A 20874-nucleotide genomic window follows, 5' to 3' on the forward strand; every position below is an offset into this window, starting at 1 on the left:
TTCCCTAGTCACAGTGCTCTGGGTACCTATGGTACTATTTACCAGGGGCTGACCTTTGGCCAGAAATGACAATTGGGTTTAGGCTTCAATGCAGTTTTAGGGAAAGAACATAGGCCCTGGGTACCTGGTTAGCAGGAGCCCAGGGCACACTCAGTCAAAGAACATCGGAATTCAGCAAAAAAGTGGGGGCAACCATGTAGAAAGAGGGGACTTTCTCACAGGGACCAAACCCTTCCTCCTCATCTCCACCTTCAGGAAGGAAGGGCTGATCTAAGGCGGGAAGACCAGGGGTATGTAGGGCCTGGATGGTGCTGGCATTGACGTCAAAAGGCACTGGTACGGAGTTGGATATTGATGGGCTTATCATTGAGTGGCGCCGGAGGCATCCGAGTTGGTGCCAAAATGGAGGGAGCAGAGGTGGAAGGAGGCACACGTGACGGTGTTGCTCCACATCGGGGATGGATCCAGAGAGCTCAGCTGGCGTCAGGTGCTAACCCACCAGTGGTAAACCAGCAGGGGACCTCTCGACTCCAGGGGGCCCAAATTCACGCCAGAGGTAATTGGTGGACCAAACATGGAGTGCCTGGTGTGGTAGAAAATTCTAAGTTGGGCGGGTGTTGTTCCGGCTTCAGGGGGGGGGGGGAGCCGAACAACACTTTGACGACATCTTCTTTGACTTACCCGAGTTGGAAAAAAAAGTCTTGGACATTGAAGATGATCGTCTGTGGGAATGGGACTTGTGGTCTCCCACGGGACCAGAATCAGCGTGGAGCCTTCTTCTGTCGTGCTGTCAGAAGCTTCACGCCCACTTACGAACCACCTCGGATTCATAGACTTACCGTTGAAACAGGACTTGGGGTCTTGACGAGACTCCTAGCACTATAGACAAACCAACCGTGGGGTCAGAGATAGACCTCTGTTGGTGCCATTCTCCACACGGTTCGAACCCTGTGGCTTAATTGGGAGACATGTTCCTAGCACACAGAGCAAAGTTAAATTAAAAAAGTCAACAAAAAGTAGAAAAAGGTGGTTAACAAATGGCCAAGGTAGCTCTCCTGATTCGCAAAGTTGGCAGAGAAAGGAAGAAAATTATGTCAGCACGCTGGGGTGTCGCTTATATGTGCAACACAACATCACTTCCGATGAATGAAAAGATGGCTAACTGATGAGGTGTTGGAAGCAAAAATTCACAGGAAGTTAGTATTTTGTGAGGAATTTAGGAACAGAGATGAATCTGTTACTGAGTCGTACTGCATAGTATGAATTTTAGACATTTAAACTAAAGCGTTAGAGATTAAATTAATTGACAGGATCAAATAAAGTTACTCAGATGAGAGAAGTGGGTATGGTAAAAGGCAAATGCAGGACCAGCACTCAACCAATTTGCTGAAAGAAAGTAAACAGATTTAAAACAACAAAGGTTTTGCAGGGATCGAAGACTTATCAAGAAATGTGGCAGTCTAAAAAAGACTAAGGAGCAAGAATGTCTTGTGTTGTATAGCATATAACTGAACAAATACTTAGGTAGTGCAATTTTGTGAACAAATACTTAGGTAGTGCAATGTTGTGAAGAAGTGGTCAAACTGTTTGGCAGTCTAAATCTACAGCGCTGGGGTAATGCTTCTGATAAGAGTTGTTTTCCTCTGGTGGAATAGGTTATTCATCAACACAGTAGACAGTATTACATAACTGCTGTAAATGGGTAAGTAAGACATAAAGTGCAATAACCCACAGGTACTTTACTCACATCTGGTTTTGTTAGTTTTTTCCTGAGTAGTGTCGGCATCAGTATTGGAATCAACAGACTGACTGTCACAGTTTTTGCTGCCATCCCCCAGCTGTTTTAGCCTGTTCAAGCGTTTATCGGTCTCTCGCAGACCATATTTGCTATTTATAACAGGGGCAGGTACAGGTCTCCCAGCTCTAGATTTGAAAGCACCGGTTCCACGTCTGTAAAGATGATAGATTTATGTGTTGAAGGCAGAATACACAAAGAAAAAGCACAAGAGAGACACACATCTAATCAGAACCTATTGCACAGTTAATGAAGGCCATTAGAAAAATAATACATCATTAAATTCGATGAATGCGTAAAACCTGAATCAGAAAATGTTGTGTTGTGTAGAGGGCCTTATACACAATCCATGAAGTAAAGTTAATCACACTGGTAAGACTGATAGCTCTTCAACCACTTTTGTAGATGGTTAGCACCACAGGTCCTACATCAGAGTACACCGCCAGATCTTCCCCACTCAAGCGAGAATAAACATGAAAGGGTTTTTCAAAACAAAATCTGACTTTACTAGCTCATCTATTTTAAAAGATGCTTAATGCTCCACCATTCTACTCCAGTTAGACAATACAACAGAAATAAAAATAAAAAAATGTTGAGGGTCGCTGTGCTTTCCTTCCCAAACATTTAGAAAACTGCCTTTGTGTCACAAGTATGAGCAGAAAGCTCAACTTTAAAATCCTTCAAAGTAACCTGCAGCACAAGCTTCCCTTTGAGGGTGCGCCATGATGATATCCATGCATCACCAACCAATCCTGTCAAGTTTTAAGTCAGGACACACAGCCTTGTTTCTACAGTACATTTCCTGTTTGGTGGCAAGGTTTAATCTTTTGCGGTCTACACTTCATGAATGGACAATAGGTTTTTCATTTCTTATTCAATGGGCAACGCCTAGCCGCACTGGTCAGAGATTTAACTTTCTGCATCATGGGACTTCACATCATTGAAAGGCACAGGCACATTTGAGAATCTGAAGAAACTTGAGTGCAAACGGAATGTGTTACTTACCTTGTTAGCATATGTTTGGTTCATGTAGTGCTGTAGATTCACATGCTCTGCATATTCCTGCCATCTAGTGTTGGCCTCAGATGCGTGTAACTTGTTTTACTTTGAATAAGTCTTTTAAGTCAAGAGGTATAGGGACTCCTCCAATGACTGGTAATGCATATGGGCATCTGCTTCGTTCTCATGATTTCCGGAAAACGGGTGAGGATGAAAATGGAGCATAAAAAAATAAGATGATCATGCGAAAGAGAAAAAAAAAATCTGGTACAACGAGCGGCTTCCTAGGAGGAAGGTGGGCACATGTAAATCTACAGCACTACATGCCACTAACCGATGTTTACTGCGTTAAATAACATATTGCATTTGTGGTATGTGTAGCTATAGATACACATGCTCTTCATAGACCGTAAAGCAATTCTCCCCTAAGTGGTGGCTTGCCGGAGGATGTTACAGAAGATTGAAAAAGCATACACTAGACATTCGTGGAAATGTATGAGGAGTGGACAAGTAGCTGTTTTAAATGTGCCAGCTATAGAGATTTTGCAAAGGAATGCCACTGAGGCTTCTTTTGTGAGGGTTGAATGGGGCATGGGAGGTGCAAGTAATTGCCATTTGGCTTTAGTGTAGCAAGTTTGAATTCCTTTGACAAGTCATTTGGCTATGCCCTATTTAGAGACAGCACTGTCTTTGTGTGGTTTAGTGAATGCCACAAAGAGTTGTCCAGCTTTGCGAAATGGCTTTATCATGTCAATGTAGTACATGAGACCCGCTTGACATCTAGTCTGCGGAGTGCCCTCTCTGCTAACAAGTGTGGCGGTGGGAAGAACACCAGAAGCTCAAAGGTCTGACTAAGATGCAAGATAGATACCACCTTAGGCAGGAACTTTAGGTAAGTCCTAAGGATGACTCGTTGTGGTGTACTTGAAGAAAGGTTCTTCTAAGGTAACAGTTTGAAGCTAGCTGATTTGTCTTAAATATGAAATGGCAACAAAGAAAGAAACCTTCCATAAGGGAGGGAGGGGGGGGGGCAGTAGTTGAGGGACTCAAAAAGAAGGACCATAAGTCGAGTGAGGAATATGTTGAGGTTCCACACAGGGGCCAGGAGCACCCTGGGTGGCATAACTCATTTGAGTCCTTCCATAAAGGATTTGATGACCGGGACCCTTAATAACAAAGAGTGTTCCCTGTTTTGTAAGTAAGCTGACATTGCAACCACATGGAAACAGACAGAAGTTAGACAAGCCCTGACATTTTAAATGAAGTAGGTAACAGACAATGGGCCTGATTCATTTCTGCGAGGGGAAGTGATGCGCCGAATTTCGGCCAAACTGCTTCAGTTCCTTACTGCAGGGCAACTTCAAAGACTTGTCGCATAGGTGCGGTGCGTGGAAAATCCAGCCACGCTGGAGTTGATGCGGCGACGGAGAAACAGGCGCTACACCGAATCTTCCAGCTGCGAGCAGGTGATGCGTTGATTCCTTCATCTGCACAGCACGGCCTGTGTTGGAGTCGGAGCGGGGGTCTCGGACATCGGAGACACGGTGCTCTATACTTGGGTTGCAGCGGCTCTTTCAGTCGCTGGCGCGGTGTCGAACTTTTTAGCAGCACTTCGACAATCCGTTGGTTTTCAACCACATGGCAAGCTTGCGCCAGGAGAAACTGTACTGAAGGGGCGATGCGTGGATATTCAGTCTTGAAGTAGGCAAGACACCTCCAAGGGCCCAGAACTGTAAAAAACAAGTTAGTTACCATGTACATTGTGGTTCTCCACTATTAAAATATTTCATAGATTCAAATGCTTGGATCTTCTGCGTGGTACTGGTGGGAGTCCCACGGTACTTAAATAAGCAGTAGTATAGAAGTACATTAAGAATCATTGATAAAGAAAGTCAATTGCTAAACCAATCCATAGCTTTATAATAGACCCAAACTTCAGCCAGAGACAAGCCTCAGAACCCATCTCCCCTGCCGACCCACCATACCTCAGATTTCGAGCAGAAGTGTGACTAAGTGAATAGTCATATGAGTTATCATGTGGCAAGCCTATATGGGAAGGTGGGCGGTCCGCACGTGTATCTATGAAAGATTTCAAGTCTGAAAAACTACAGTGTACAGGTAAGTAACTTGTTTTTTCTCCAGTAATAAATCTTTTGTAGATTCTCACGCTTAAATCAGAGTAGTTAGCAGTAATAATGTTCAAATGAAAGCGATTAAGCGACAACACTTTCTTATGAGGCACACATTTTTATGAAAAAAATACATATATATATATATACATATATAGATAATATGTCCTATTTAGTTATCACAGCCGATACAGAAAAACACAAAAAAACATGACAGAAATGTCTGTACCTTAAAGAAACAGAGGTCTCAGGACCACCTTCAAACTGCCGCACCATTCTTCCATGCGGAGTCAAAGCAGTAGAGTTTGGTGAATATATGTACATTCAACCATGTTGCCGCTCTACAGATCTCTGGAAGGGATACTCCAGCAAACAGGGCTGTAGAAGCTGCCTTCTTTCTTGTTGAGTGCACTGTAATCTTTGAGGAAAGAGGTCTTCCAGCTTTTTCATGGCAAAAAGCAATGGCTGACGAAATCCATAGAGCAATACTGCTCCTAGAAAGAGCATAGCGTTTTCTTGGATGCGCAGATATAAGGAGCTGGTCTGACTTCCTGAAATTCTTTGTCTATGAATGTAGAATTTTAAGCAACTTTTCACATCTAAAGAGTGCAGAGCCGTTTCAGTAGGAGATGAAGGGTTTTTGAAGTGTGTTGCCAGAATTATCGGTTCATTTAAATTAAATGAAGTAGAGACTTTAGGTATAAGGTGTGGGTTCATTCTCAAAAACACCATGTCCTCTTTAAATTGAAGAAACGGTTCTGAAACTGTGAAAGCCTGAATTTCGCTGACTTTCCGAGCCGATGTGAGGGCCAACAAGAGCGCAGTTTTCCACGAGATGTTTTTCATTTCTGCCTTATGGATTGGCTCAAAGGGTGGCTTTATGAGTTGAGTGATGTAAATGTAAATGTAAATGTATTGGCATTTATATAGCGCACTACTTACCCGTAGGGTCCCAAGGCGCTTCGACCGCTGCGAAACCCTTCCTGGCTTCCCTGAGAGATGGTCCCTTAATGGGTATCTCCAGGGTGAGACCAGGCATCCCCAGCGGTCTGGTGGGGCCGTTAGTGAAGATGAGGCAAGCTAATGCCCAGAGTTGCCGAGTGTGATCACTGATCAGAGTGGGCACCGAGGCGAGAGAATTATCGAGTCCGCTGACCCTGGTCCAGAAACCTGCCGCGCCGGGAATCGAACCCTGGTCCCGGGCCGTCCTCTGCTCTCGGGTCTGCCGCCTCTAACCAGTGAGCCACACTACTTCCCAGTGAGAACTGTGTTTAACTGCCAAGGTATTGCAGGACGTTTTAAAGGTGGAAAAGCCCGCAATGTTTAATCTCTGAACTCATAGTCATGACGTTCCATGCAGATAAACTCAGACTTTATCTGTAGGTGTTGAATCTGACCGTTGTTCATAGACAGTAGGTAGCTCAACGGCCGAAAGAGAATGTGCGGAGATACTGACCATGTTAGGAGTTCCGAATACTAAAATTACCTTGGCCATGCCGGGGCTACAAGAATGAGATGGCATGGCTCCTTCTTCATTTTGTGAATCACCCTTGGGATGAGTGGGAACGACGGAAAAGCATATGTGAACATTCCTGTCCACTGCATGTGGAGAGCGTTCTCCCCCCAGATTTCACTTTATGTTGGTCAGATATGCAAAAAGGTCCAACTTTAGAGTGCCCCACACTTTGAGAACTTGTTCTAGCTGCTCCTGATTTAGTTCCCATTCGTGACATTGGCTGCCCATTCGTTGTCTACGCCCGGGACATGATCTACTTCCAGAGTTAACTTGTGCTCTAGCAACCACCTCCAGATTTCCTCTGCTTGAGTTGATAGAGTGTGGAACATGGTACACCCTTGCTTGGCCAGGTAGAACATAGTTGTGGTGTTGTCTGTTCTTACCAGAACCGGAGAGCCTTGAATCCTTGGGAGGAACGTCTGTAGCCCTAGAAACCCCGCCATCAACTCCAAGAGATTGATGTGCATGTGAGAATCCTAAACAGACCATTTTTTATGAATCTGTAAATCTTGGAAGATGCGATCCCCAAAAGTGCAGAGAGGCATCCGTTGTCATAATGTAGTAGGGCCATATCGCCTCGAAGGATAGGCCAGGAGAAATATAGCATTCCTTTCCCCACCATGACAGCGCTTTTTTCATTGCCTGAATGATGACAATGTTATAATTGAAGTACCTCTAAACCTGAATCCACTGAATAACCAGCTCCTCCTGTAGAGATTTCAAATGCAAGCTGCAATTTGGTATCAATGGGATGCATGGCGATAGCATTACCAGCATAGACTTGTACACTCTTACTGCAGTGGACTTTTTTGCTCGCCGTTGAGCTGTCATCTGCATTATTTTGTGACTTCGTTCCGGCATGGGATACCCCTTTATTACCTTGGTGTACAAGACTGCACCAAGGAATAACTGAGTTTGACTTAGAATGAGAAAATATTTTTTTACCTTGAGCTGTAAACCCAGAGACTTGAAAAGCTGATTACAGACCCAAGTAGAGTCTCTTGCAGAGCAGAATGTGGACCCTTTCACAAGCCAGTCGTCCAGGTGGGGAAAGACCTGGTAGCCCTGCCTTCTCAGAAAAGCCGCTACTGGCGCCATGCAATTTCTGAATACCCTGGGGGCCGACCGAAGGCTAAAAGGAAGAACTCTGAATTGATAGTGGCATCCTGTCACCTCGAACCTCAGGAACAGATGGTGTTTGACGTGAATTGAGGTGTGAAAATATGCATCTAATTGCTTGAGAGATACCAGAAAGCACCCCCTGTTTATCAACAAGAGAATCTCTTGCAACAACAGCATCAAAACGGTTGTTTCTTGATATATTTGTTTAGTCGACTGAGATCCATGACTTTTCTCTATTTTCCACATTTCCTCTTTATAAGGAAGAAATGTAAGTAGAAGCCTTTCCCACGTTGACGAAAAGAAACTCCTTCTATTGCTACCTTCATCAAAAGAGTTGAAATCTCTTATTTTAGGAGAGGAAGAGGTTGATGCCTCCTCTTGTAGTATGGATGGTGGGGAGGCTTTTGGACTAAGTTCAGGGTGTGACCACAACAAATGATATCCAACACCCATTTGTCTTTTGTGATGGTATTCCATTGACGGAAAATGTGGACAGATGATGGATCCCCGGAGGCTGATGATGAAAGGAGGTGGCTGGTGGATGAAAAACATCACTGACGTATAGAGTTGTCTTGAGGCTTTCCTCATGCTGAAGGCTGGCGTGGAGACGAGTGCGGTGTGTACTGCATGCTGGATGCACACAACTGTCGCTGTTGAGGACTACCATACTGTGGTCTATAGCCCTGTTAGGTATAGGACGGATATCGGCAGGACTGAAAGGAAGGCTTCAGCTGGAACTGACCTCGTCCCCTTCCTCCACAAAAGAACTGATAATCTCATTGTTGAAGTGTAACTAGATAACGTGCCTTCTCTGTATCTGCTTTGAATCCTGGCAAAACATCATCCACATGGTTTCCGTAAGTTTTACCCGTCGAAGGGCATGGAGAATCTTCAAATGGATCTCCAGGTGAACAGATGTAAGCTTTAATTAGCCCTGTCTAAAGAGAACAGCGGCACCTGCCATCTGTCTGAATGCAATGGAAGACAAGTCCATAGCTGTATCGATTACTTCAGAAAATGCATGGGCACCCTCCTGCAGAATGCCTCGCGCCTCCTTTTTCTTGTCCTCGGGAAGATGATCTAGTAGCGGTGCTAAATCTGACCACATCTGGCAGTCTTAACGCCCTAGAATAGCTAAGGCATTGGAGTCCTTAATGTATGTAGCCGCCATGGCAGCACAACACCTGCCAATATTATGGAGCTGATTTCCGTCCCTGTCAGGAGGAGCTGAACAAGGGGCTGCTGGATTTCTGAAGCGTTGTTGAGCTGCCTGCATGATCACCGAATGGGGTTGAGGATGGCCAATTAAACATGAAGGAGGCCAATTAAACATGAAGGAGGCAAATCAGGGGCTTTGTACTTTTTTCCATTCTTGGCAACACAGCCATAACCGAAGCTGGGTTCCTCATGAGTTTCAACCCTTCTTCCCAGAAGTAACTGAATATAGGTATGAATCGTACCATTTTCCAAGTAGAGTCCTTAAATCATAAAGGAAACATTCCATTCGAGTTGTAGTAAGAGGTAGATCAAATCTTTTCGATGCTCTTTCCAACAACTCATGGAACCCTCCAATATCTCCTGGAGGAGAACTAGCTGGAGAAGTCAACGGTGGAGAACGAATAGTGTAGTTTTGCAGCTTGATGATCTTTCTGGATTCACTATGCTGTGCATATTCCGCGGTCTTGTGGTTGGGTCCGGATTCGTAGTCTTTTTTTTTTTTTTTCGTCGCCCAAGTGGGCGTCGGCGTCACCCCTCCTTGGGTGTATTTCCGGTGACGTCGGCATGCTTCCTGCGGAAGCTCCCACCCTTGGGCGCCATCTTCGGATTCTTTTTTCCGTGTTTCTTTCGTCTCCGAAGTGATGGCAATGTTCTATGTAGGTGAAACTTCCTTTTAACCACTTTGTATATAAAGTCACTTCTGGGTTATTTATTTATTTTTTTTTTTAACCACCTCATTCTTCTCCAGCCTCATCTCTCTGGCGGAGGTGGGTGGGTTCGCTAGTGAATCCAGAAAAATCATCAAGCTGCAAAACTACACCGACAGGTAAGATACTATTCGTTTTGCAGCGTGAATCTTTCTGGATTCACTATGCTGTGCATAGATTTTGTAGCGGTTTCTCATTTCTGTGACGGCTGGGTGGAAGATGAGCTTTGGTTTTTGAATATATGTGCTGGCGCACCCTTTGTCCGACTTGTGCTTCTCTGTTCATCTGAACATCCACGCAGTAGTGCTTCGTGAATGTGTGCATCGAAGCCCATGTTGCCGCCAGGCATATGTCTTGTATGGGTGTATTAGCCAGGAAGGCTATTGTAGCACCTTTTTTCCTAGTGGAGTGGGCACGTGGCCCCTCTGCTAGTTCTTGCCCTGCCCGTTTGTGGCAGAGTTGGATTGTTTGCGCGATCCATCGCGCAATAGTGTTCTTGGTTACAGCCTTTCCCATGAAACTGTTGGCGAATGACACGAAGAACTGCTTTGTCTTCCTGTGTCCCTTTGTCCTCTCGATATAGTGCATGACCGCCCTTCTGGCGTCTAAGGTGTGTAGGGCTCGCTCTGCGCTATTTGTTGGTTTTTGGAAAAAACTCGGTATCTGTATGGACTGGTTCATGTGGAATTTGGACACCACCTTTGGTAAGAAGTGTGGGTCAGTCCTCATCACAACCCTGCCATTGTGTATTTGTATGTATGGTTCATGCAGCGTTAGCGCTTGAAGCTCGCTCACTCGGCGTAAGGTTGTTATTGCAACCAAGAAAGCTGTCTTCATGGTCAGCATTTCTAGTGAGGCCTTGTGGAGTGGTTCAAAGGGCTGCTTCATGAGTTCCGTCAGGACTATGTTCAAGTTCCATGCCGGCGGCGGCACTCGCTTGAGTGGTGCGATCCTCTTCGCTCCTTCCAGGAATCTCTTCACAACCTGTGACGTGAAGAAACTCCTGCCCATCTCACCCCTTGTATAGGCGACTATCGCTGCCAAGTGGACTCTTAAGGAGGACGAGCGGAGTTTTTTCTCCAGTAAGTGCGTGAGGTATTTTAGCACTGTGGAGTCCTTCTTCATTTTATTGTGAAGTCTTTCCTTCCTGCACCATATTGTGAATCTCTTCCACTTTGCCACGTAGCACTTCCGTGTGCTGGGCCTTCGTGCCTCCCGAAGGACCCTGAGGGTGCTCTCTGGCAGCCTCAAGTGTGCGAATTCTATGTCCTCAGGAGCCACGCCACTAGGCTCAGGCTCTCTGGCTCTGGGTGCAGTACCTCTCCGTTGTGCATGGAGAGCAGGTCTCTTCTTCTGCCGAATCTGTGGGGTGAACTCTGTGCCATCTCCATGATCTGCGAGTACCATGTCTGTCTGGCCCACTGTGGTGCGACCAGTATCAGGGTCATGTTGCTCGCTCTGCACTTGCTCAGTACTCTGTGTATCAGTGGTATCGGGGGAAAAGCGTAAGCAAATGTACCGCACCAATCTATCCATAGGGCATTCCCAAGGGACCCCTCTTCGGGTTGTCTGGATGCGAAGCTTTGGCATTTGGCATTCTGGCGTGTTGCAAACAGGTCCACTGATGGCGTTCCCCACTTGTTGAACAACCACTTCGTCTCCTGAGCATTGAGCTCCCACTCGTGGGATGCCGATGTCTGCCTGCTGAGCCAGTCTGCCTGAATGTTCTCCTTCCCCGGTAGGTGTATGGCCAGTAGGTCTATCCTGAGGGGGATGGCCCATCTCCATATCTCCTGCGCCAGTGTTGAAAGCATTGTTGACTGTGTTCCACCCTGCTTGTTGATGTAGAACATCGCTGTGGTGTTGTCTGTCTGCAGCAACACCCTGTGCTTGTACAGTCTTGTTTGGAAGGCTTTCAGTGCAAGGAAGACTGTTTTCAATTCTAGATAATTGATGTGCTTTGTCGCATCTGTTGGTGTCCACAGACCCCTCACTTTGAGCTCTTCCATGTGAGCTGTAGCTGTTCGTTTGCTAGTGGCTTTCGCTTTGGTCTCCTGCTGGTTGGCCTCCCTTCCAATTCTAAGCAGTACCCGAATTGGATGATGTTTAGTATCCATTTGTCTGATGTGATCTCTCTCCATTCCTGGAGGTAGAATCTTAATCTTCCACCCACTGGTGTTATGTGGTGGTAGTTGTCCATTGTGTCCTGATCCCTTTGTACGTGCTGCCCCCTGGGATCCTTTCTGTTGGCGGGCACACGGATGTCTCTGAAGTCATTTAGAGGCGGGCTGCTGGCCCCTCTTTTATGCTGTCCTCGTCCATTTCCTCTCCCTCGAAAGGACTGGCCCCTTGACTGGTACTGCCAGGACTGCTTCTGTTGACTCGGTTGCGCCTGCGAGTCCGCCTGGTGCGTCTGTTGGAAAGCCTGGTGTGAAGTACCTGGCTGGTTTCCACCTCTTCCGCCGGGCCTCCGTGACTGGGTGCCCCTCTTGTTGCCTCTGAACTGCAAGGCTCCCATGGATCGTGCAGTTTCATTGTCTTTCTTTAGTTGACTGAGTTTGTCGTCAACTGTTGTCCCGAACAGCGTCTCGCCGTTGAACGGAGTGTTCAAGATGCTGTATTGCACCTCAGGCTTGAAGCCCGAGATTCTGGCCATGCGTGTCTTCTTTCCGTGACACCCATCATCATGAGCCTGCTGGAGGTGTCTGCTCCATCCAGGGCCGTCTTGAGGTAACAATTTGCCGCATTCTTCCCGTCTTCCACCAGTTTCCCGGCCTTCTGCCTGGCCTCCTGGGGTAGGTCTTTCACCAGTTTTCCTAGCTCCTCCATGATCTGGTACATGTGCCTGTTTATGAGGGCATTGGAATTGGCCATGCGCCATTGGGTCGCGGCATTCCGTTCGATCCTTCTGCCCACTAAGTCCATCCTTTTGCTCTCCTTATCAGGAGGTGGTCCAGAAGTAGTGGCCACGTTAGCCCTCTTCCTTGCTGTGGCCGTGATGATGGAGTCAGCTGAGACCATGCCTCGAATGTAGGCTGGGTCCTTTGATGAATGTTTGTACTTCTTTTCCGTTCTGGGAGTGACTGCCTTGCATGTTGCGGGCTCCCTGAATACCTACATCCCCTGCGCCAAGACGCTGTAGAGCATAGGTAGATACTGGCTCCTGGTTTGCGTGGGGAGTAATGTCTCGAGGAGAAAGTCCGCTTTCTGCTTCTCCTCGTCAAGCTTGAGCTTGAAAGCTGCTGCTGCAGACCTTATCACCGAGTTGTAAGCCCCGATGTCGTCCGGCGGCGATGGCCTCGAGGGGTATGTGTCGACCGCCTCTTCCGGGCTCTCGGTGTCGACATCCAGCTAATCCTTCTCCTGCTGGTCAGAGGTGGCCGACTCGGCGTCCAACCTGCTGTCCTCTTCCTCCTCATAGCTGTAAGCCTCGTAGGGATTCTCGTCCTCTTCCTGGTCGTCGACCATTTCGACGCCAGGCTCATGTTCCTCGACGTGTTAGTCTTCCTCTTCGACCAGTTCTACCATGGGTGGCTTGGTCTTGTGGGGAATCGTGAAGGCTCTCATCTTGGCGTTGAAATCTTTTTTCCGCTGCAATATATTTTCCATTTCGGCTTCTAGTCGCCGTTTTTTCTTTTCCATATCGGCTGCGTTGTCCGCGCCGGATTGTTCGGCCACCCTCTTCGGCGCCTGGCTCGGCTGTGAGGGTTTCGGCGTCGAGGACTTGGACGTCAAACTGGGTTTGGGGTCCCTTCACGGCGTTGAGGCTTTAGGGTCTTTCTCCCTCGACGTCGATCGGTCCTTTTCGGGGACGATCTTCGACGACTTCTGCTGCTCAACAGCTCTCGGCGCCAGGGACTCCTTCTCAGAGGATCCGCTGGGCCTGTGGGTAGCCGCGGACGCCAGGTGTCTCTGCGTCGGCGCTTTCGGGGTCTTGCCCTCGTTTTTTCGAGACTCAGAGTCTCTCGTGCAACGACGAGTCTCCTACCTTATCAGATGTCTTCGTGTAATCGGTCTCTACGACCGTGTAGCTGTCCTCTTCCTCCGAGGACATCCCCAGCTCGTACAGCGATGGCGTCGGGGCTTTTCCTTGGAGGGTGGCGTGCGCTACCCTCTGGCTCTTCCTCACACGAAGGGTCTTCGGGGCGAAGACGGAGCAGGCGTTGCAGTCCTCGCTTCTGTGGTCTACCGGTAAGCAAAGGTTGCAAACGGGGTGTTGGTCTTTCTGCGCGAACTTGTGGTGGCAGTTAGGGCAGAACTTGAACGGCGTGTTGTCCATCATCGAGTGTTTAGGCCTCCCTGGCCGCGCGGACGTCGACGATCGTCGAAGTCCTCGATGATTTCTCCTTCCTTTCGCTGGTCAGTGTTCGGCGAAGTCTTTCGTAGTCTTCTTCTTTCGATATCTTCTCCAATTTCAGAAAAGACTACGAATCCGGACCCAACCACAAGACAGCGGAATATGCACAGCATAGTGAATCCAGAAAGAAAAGGAGCGATCTAGTCATGCCATTCCTGACCGACCATGCCTGGGTCTTGAACAAGCTCTCCTTCCTCTGGCTGATCATAGGGGTCACTTTCAATGTAATAGTCCCTTATGGAAAAACTACGAGGAGCTGACCTTTCCTCCTGCACTGCAGTTGGGGGAGGAGTCACAGGTAATGGTAATGAAACCTGTACTCCCTGGTGCACTGGAGTGAGCGGAACTGGAGCATGAGTGTCCGGGCACTAACATGGCACTGCCCCTTACATTTTGCTGTTTTTCATACGCTTCAAATGGGTAATGTTCCTATAAGGAATTGTAACGTTGCAGCCGATGACGAGCCATGAAAGAATAGTCCCCTCCCATGTACTCCGAGGTATCCATGGTTAACTGTCAACTGTGACGGGCTATAGGCTGGACCAAACAGGCTCTCATCCCCAGACTCCTCTGCAACCAGACGATGAGATGGAAGAACAAAAGTTACTTACCTGTAAACTGTGGTTCTCCAGTATTGGTGTTTTTCATAGATTCACATGCTTGAATAATGCCCCGTCGTCGAAGTGGGAGTCCCACAGTACATAAAATAGTAGCAGTATACACACACATATATATATATATATATATATATATAAAACATCATAAATATACATATACATGTAAATATAATATATATAAATAGACATAAAGAAGACATTTAAAAGTACCATAGAACAACATAGGCCCATAGAGGTTTAAAGGGAGAATTCACTTTAGTAACATATCCATGTCATTATAATGGTCCACATTCCAGCCAATCAGGCTGCAGCACCCTCTAGAACCTTCTCGTCAGAAGCTCAAGCTTCAGATTTTCGTAGCATCAAAGGGACCAAGAGTGCATGAGGAAAAGAGAGCCTCTGAGGGGAGGAAGGGTGGGTCGCATGTGAATCTATGAAAGACACCAATACTGGAGAACCACAGTTTACAGGTAAGTAACTTTTGATCTTCTCCAGTATTAGGGTGTCTTTCATTGATTCACATGCTTGAATAAGAATAGAAAGCAGTACGCCAACACATGAAAGTCATAAAAGGCAATAAGAACAAATGCAAACAAATAAATGCACATATGAACATTGCATATATAAATCAGTGAAAAAACCTTTTATGACAGGAGGCGGGAAGCAACAGAGGCACACCTTCATCTGAAGAGATTTCGTAGCACCACTTGACCCACAGCAGTGTCTTCAGCGTCAGCTGTCTCCAGACTGTAGTACCTCGGAAACGTGTGCCTGAAAGACCACGTTGCCGCCCTGCAGAACTGATGTAGAGGCACTCCAGCAAATAGGGCGGTAGAGGATGCAACTGCCCTCGTCGAGTGTGCTCGTACCGGAGCAGAATGAGGCTTGCCAGCCCGTTGATGGCAGAAGAGGATGGCAGAAGAAATCCATTGAGTAATGGATTGTTTAGTGACCGGATGTCCCTTGCGCATCCGTTCATAGGCCACAAAGAGCTGGTCTGATTTACGAAAAGCAGCAGTGCGTTGAATATAGAATTTGAGGCAGTGCTTCAAGTCCAAAGAATGAAGAGAGCGCTCAGCGGGAGACTGAGGATCTGGGAAAAAAGTCTTTTGAATGACAGGTTCATTAAGGTGGAAATCTGAAGGAACCTTAGAAATAAATGTAGGATTTGTACTAAGTGTAACAGCGCCCCTGGAGAATTGAAGAAAAGGAGGGTAAAGGGTGAAAGCTTGGATGTCGCTCACTCGCCTGGAGGATTTAAGTGCGAGGAGGAGGGCAACTTTCCAAGTAAGGAATTTCAATTCCGCTTAATGAATAGGCTCGAATGGAGGTTGGAGGAGCTGCGATAAACCAATCAGGTGGTGGACGCCGGATAGGTGGAAACATCCGGAACATCCCCTTTAAGAACTGACGAATGATCCGAGAGGAGTACAGTGACGTGGAACCATCGTGGCGAAAGCGGTAAATCGCGACCAGGAAGACTTTAAGAGTGGAATGCGAAAGTCCTGACTTTGCCTAAAGGAGGAAAAAAGGCAGGATTTGCTCAAGTGTGGCGAGCAGAGGATCAACCCTCTCCTTGTGGCACCATACACAAAACCGTTTCCATTTCCGTTTATAGGTCTTGTCTGTGAAAGGAGCGCGTGCATGAGCAAGCACTTCTCTGCACTCGGGAGCAATATTCAGATGTGCAAACTCATTGTGCTCACGTTCCAAGCGTGAAGCTGGAGAGAGGCCGGATACGGATGACAAATCTGGCCCTGGCTCATGGTGGGAAGATGAGGCAGGGGATGAAGAAGAATCAGATCGCACTGGGAGAACAGAAGAAGATCAGTGAACCACGGGCGATGCGGCCACCTGGGCGCAATCAACAGGATGTGACACGGCTGACGTCTCATTTTGTGCAATAGGCGTGGAATCAGAGGAATTGGCAGAAAAGCGTAAGCGAATTCTCTCGACCAGTTGATCGAAAACGCATTCCCGCTCGATCCGCTGTGGGGATGCCGACTTGCGAATGAGTTTGAGTTTAAATTATTTTTAAAGCGCACGTACACCTGGCGGTTTCATGGCGCTATAGTATACTGAGTCCTTGAGAAACAGAACGGGGGTGACAAGGGAGAGTTTATTGGGGGAAAGCTTTAGAAAATAGAAAGGTTTTTAACCCCTTTCTGAAGAGAGAGTATTGGGAAGAGCATCTGAGATGGACTGGGAGGGAGTTCCAGAAGATGGGAGCCAGTGTGGAAAATTTAGAGCCTCCCCATTTTTTTCGGCAAAAGCGGGGAACTATCAAAAGGTGTTGAGAGGAAGAGCGGAGATTCCTGGCGGGGGCATAGGCGTTAATCGCTCAAGAGATGAAAGCAGGAGCGGAGCCTAGCTGAGCCTGAAAGGTGAGGCAACCCACCTTGAACTGGGAGCGCTCACGAATGGGGGTATCGTGATGGGATTTGGATAGGTTGTGAACCAAGCGGGCGGCTTGGTTCTGTACCAGCTGTAGTCGTCGTATGCTATATGCTGGCATGCCGTGGAATAGGGCATTGCCATAGTCCAAGCGAGAGACGGCCATAGCTAGTACGATTAGTTTTAGGGCGGTGAAGGAAAAGAAGCGGGAGACCTTGCGGATAGTGCGGAGAGAGAGAAAAGAAGAGGAAACCACCGAGCTCACCTGGAAGTGCAAAGTGAGTTGGTTGTTGAGTTTGATACCGAGCGTTTTGACAGAGGAGGAAGGGGATGGAGGGGGCCCAAGGGAGGAGGGCCAAAAAAGGGGGGACCAGGGACTGGAGCAACCACCTGTCAAAACCAGCTCTGTTTTTATCAGGTTTAGTTTCAGGTGGTTGAGATTCATCCAGTCCCGGATAAAGAGCATGGTAGATTGGAAATTAGATTTAGAGTCAGAAGATTGAGAGAGAGAGAAGATGAGCTGGAGGTCATCCGCATAATTGTATACAGAGACCTCCCTATGCTAAAGAGCAAAGATGAGGGGGGCTATGTACAAGTTAAACAGTAGTGGGGAAAGGGAAGAGCCCTGAGGGACCCCGCATAAGACCTTCCGTGGTTCGGCCGAGAAGTCGCCCAGGCGCACCGCTTGGGTGCGATCACTCAGGAAGGAGGACAGCCAGACCAATGCCAAGCCGCCAACGCCCGCCGCCCCGACACGGGAAAGTAAGATGGAATGGTCCACCGTGTCAAAGGCGGCGGACAGGTCGAGTAGGACCAAGGCCTGGGGGATGTTTGTGTCCAATCCCTCTCTGAGGTTGTCAAGTACCGAGTCAAGTACCGATAGCACTACTGACTCGGAGTGAGCAGGGCGAAATCCGGCCTGACGGGGGGCTAAAACTCGGTTTTCTTCCACATAGCTGGTGAGTACTCTGGTCACGTGTCGCTCCAGAACTTTCCAGAGGAAGGGGAGTAAAGAGATGGGGCGATAGTTGGCGGGAGCAGAGAGGTCCGCGCCAGGCTTTTTAAGAATGGGGAGGATTATCGCAGTTTTAAGAATAGGGGTAACAATGCCCCGAGACAGGGAGCAGTTGAGAAAAGTGAGCGGAGTTAGCGGGCAGTTAGTGAAAATATGACAGAGAATATGGGCAGGACACGGGTCAAGTGGGGACCCGATTTAACCAGAGGGAGAAGGGAGAGAAAGGGATTCTTCCGTTAGGAGAGGGATTGAGTCAAGACGAGCCTCAGAGGGGGGGCGGGGCGGATTAAGGAAGGAAGAAGGAGGGGGGGGATGTTTGCTCTGATTTTTGCGGTTTTATCCAAGAAATGGTATTCAAGGAGTCGCATAAAGATTTTGACTGGGAAGGTTTGAGAGTGGTCCTGTCAGAGTAAGCTAGTTTGTTAACAATAGCGAAAATGTATCTAGGCTTATTCTCAGCGACAAGGATTTTGGAGGAAAAATAGTTCGTTTTGGTAGTCAGAATGGATTTTTTGTATTGCGACAGAAGGGAGGTGTACTGGACTTTGAGGATGGGGCAGTATTGTCGTCTCCAGGCTCGTTCTGCGTGACGAACTGTAAGCTTTAGCGCCTTCAGTTCCTCGTTGAACCAGTGGTTGGAGTCGTTCGTGCGTCTGGAGGAGACTCGCCTGAACGGGGCGAAGGAGTCACAGCCTGATGTTAGCCAGGAATTGATGGAATTGGCTTGTTCTGAAATGGACCCACCAGATAGGTCAGGGCTGGAAGAGGAGAGAGAGGTGGCTAAAGAGGCCACATCCACCCGGCCCCAGGAGCGTACCCAGATGTTTTTGGGATGTGAGGGCTTGGTGGGTGGGCCAAGTTATGAGGAAAAAGAAATCAGGGAGTGGTCAGACCAGGGGCAAGGGGAAATGGATAGAGACGCAATGGGGCAGTTGAGGGACCAGATCTGGTCGAGGATGTGGCCCTGAGTGTGCGTAGGAGAGAGGACATGTGAAGTAAAGTTGAGAGAGCGTAGAGTATCGGAAAATTCTTTAGAGGTGGAGCATTCTGCTGGGTCAGAGGGCCAAAAGTTGAAGTCACCTAGCACCATAATGGAGGAGTTGTTAATCGCTAGGGTGGCCACAAGCTCTTGAAACCCAGCAAGGAAGGTTTGAGAGGGTTGGGGGAGGGGGGGGGGGGGCGGGACATAAGTAGACAAGTGAGAGGTATATTAAAGGAGAGTGATCGGGCAACTAGGAAATCTGAGGTACCGATAGAAGGAAAATTAAGAGGCTGAAAAGGAAGATCCTTCCGAGCGATCAGGGCGACGCCCCCGCCCGGTCTGCCAGAAGGCCGATCCGCACAGAGAGCGTAGTAGGTGGCGGGGAGAGAAGCTAATAAGGTAGGGAGGGAACGATCACGGAAACAGGTCTCCGTAAGAAATAAGAGATCAGGTTTGTGGAGATCAAGTAGGACAGAGAGTTTGTGGTAATGCTTGACTGCAGAGCGCGTATTGAGATAATAAATGGAGAGAGAGGTAGGTATGGGTCCGGCTGGGGAATCGGGGTAAGAGATGGGGGGGGGGGGAAGGCTAGGAGTGGGTCGGAGCAGGAAGAAGGGGAGGGGGGGTTGAAGCTGTCAGTCCCAAGCTTTTGATATAGTTGGTCACAGAGGAATCAATTGGCCAAGGGCCTTGGAGACCATGTAGTTGCGCCGATGAGTATTGTTGCAGTTGGGCGTAGTAGGGTGGCGTAGGCATTTGCGGTCATTGGGAGTCACAAACAGATCCAGCTCCGGCTGGCCCCACAAGCGAAACACATACTCCAGAGTCGGTTGATGGAGTTCCCACTCGCGATTGTCAGTAGCCGATCTGCTGAGAGAGTAGGCAAGGGCTTTGGAGGCACCTGGTACGTGAACTGCTGTTAGCTGGACTCGATGATGAATCGCCCATTCCCAGATCTGTTGTGCCTGTCTGGACAGCAGAAGAGACCTCGTACCCCCTTGATTGTTGAGGTAGTGCATACTGGTGGTGTTGTCCGTACGCACCAGCATCGACTTCCCTTCCACCAGCAGCCAGAAAGATTTTAGGGCGAGGAAGATAGCCAAGAGTTCCAATTGATTTATGTGCCATGTGCATTGATCTGCCGTCCATTTGCCCTTGACTGACAACCCTTCGAGGTGTGCACCCAAACTCTCTAAGGAAGCGCCGTCGTAAGGGTAAGCGTGGGGTCTGTGTCCTGGAACGGCCGCCCGATGGTGATGTTTGGAAGGTGAGCCCACCATTCCAATGCGGGGGGGTCAGGCAGACCTCATCGTTGAACGACCATGAGACTTGCCACCATTGTTTGTCCAACTCCTCTTGGAGTACCCGCATGTGTAGCCTGCAATTGGGGATCAGCTGTATGCAGGACGAAGCCATGCCCAGAAAAGATTTTAACATCCGGACAGAAGCGGACCTTCTTGAGCGTAGAAGAGCCACCATCTTGACGATGCGATCCTGTCGCTCCTGCGAAACAAACACCTTCGCCAGACGAGAGTCTATTAATGCCCCTAGAAACATTCTCTATTGGGTTGGACGGACATGTGATTTCTCGTGGTTGATGGAAAGACCCAAGGCGTGAAAGACGGTTAGGCAAGTCTGGGTGTGTTGTCTTGCTGCATGAAAGGTTTGAGCCTTTATTAGGCAGTTGTCTAAATAAGGGTAGAACTGTATGCACTGTATGCGTAGAAAAGCCGCAACAGGAGCCATGATCTTCGTGAAGACTCTCGGAGTGGAACGAAGGCCGGAAGGTAAAACTTTGAATTGGAGGTGTTTCGATCCCACTGTGAAGCAAAGGTACTTCCTGTGTCTGTGATGGATTGGCACATGGAAGTATGCATCTTGGAGGTCGATTGTGGAGAGGAACTCTCCAGGATTCAGGAACTGTAAAATTTCCAGCAAGGAATATTGCCCAAATATTGATCTTGGACACAAGACTCAAATTAGTAAAAATATAAACATGAACAACATTGTATATAAAAAAGTA

General features: G+C 48.0%; 1 protein-coding gene across 2 annotated transcripts in view; it reads right to left on the reverse strand.

Annotated features, from left to right (window-relative positions):
* The window catches only part of KMT5B (lysine methyltransferase 5B), a 288550-nt gene that overhangs the window by 64114 nt on the left and 203562 nt on the right, over positions 1 to 20874 (reverse strand). For both annotated transcript variants that reach the window (XM_086957817.1, XM_086957816.1), the window contains exon 11: positions 1748 to 1950. In XM_086957817.1, coding sequence (XP_086813943.1) covers positions 1748 to 1950 — 203 coding nt within the window. The remainder of the gene's footprint in view (positions 1 to 1747; positions 1951 to 20874) is intronic.

Source organism: Lissotriton vulgaris, chromosome 2_1 (genome assembly GCF_964263255.1).
Source record: "Lissotriton vulgaris chromosome 2_1, aLisVul1.2, whole genome shotgun sequence".
In the NCBI taxonomy this organism is placed as follows: domain Eukaryota; kingdom Metazoa; phylum Chordata; class Amphibia; order Caudata; family Salamandridae; genus Lissotriton; species Lissotriton vulgaris.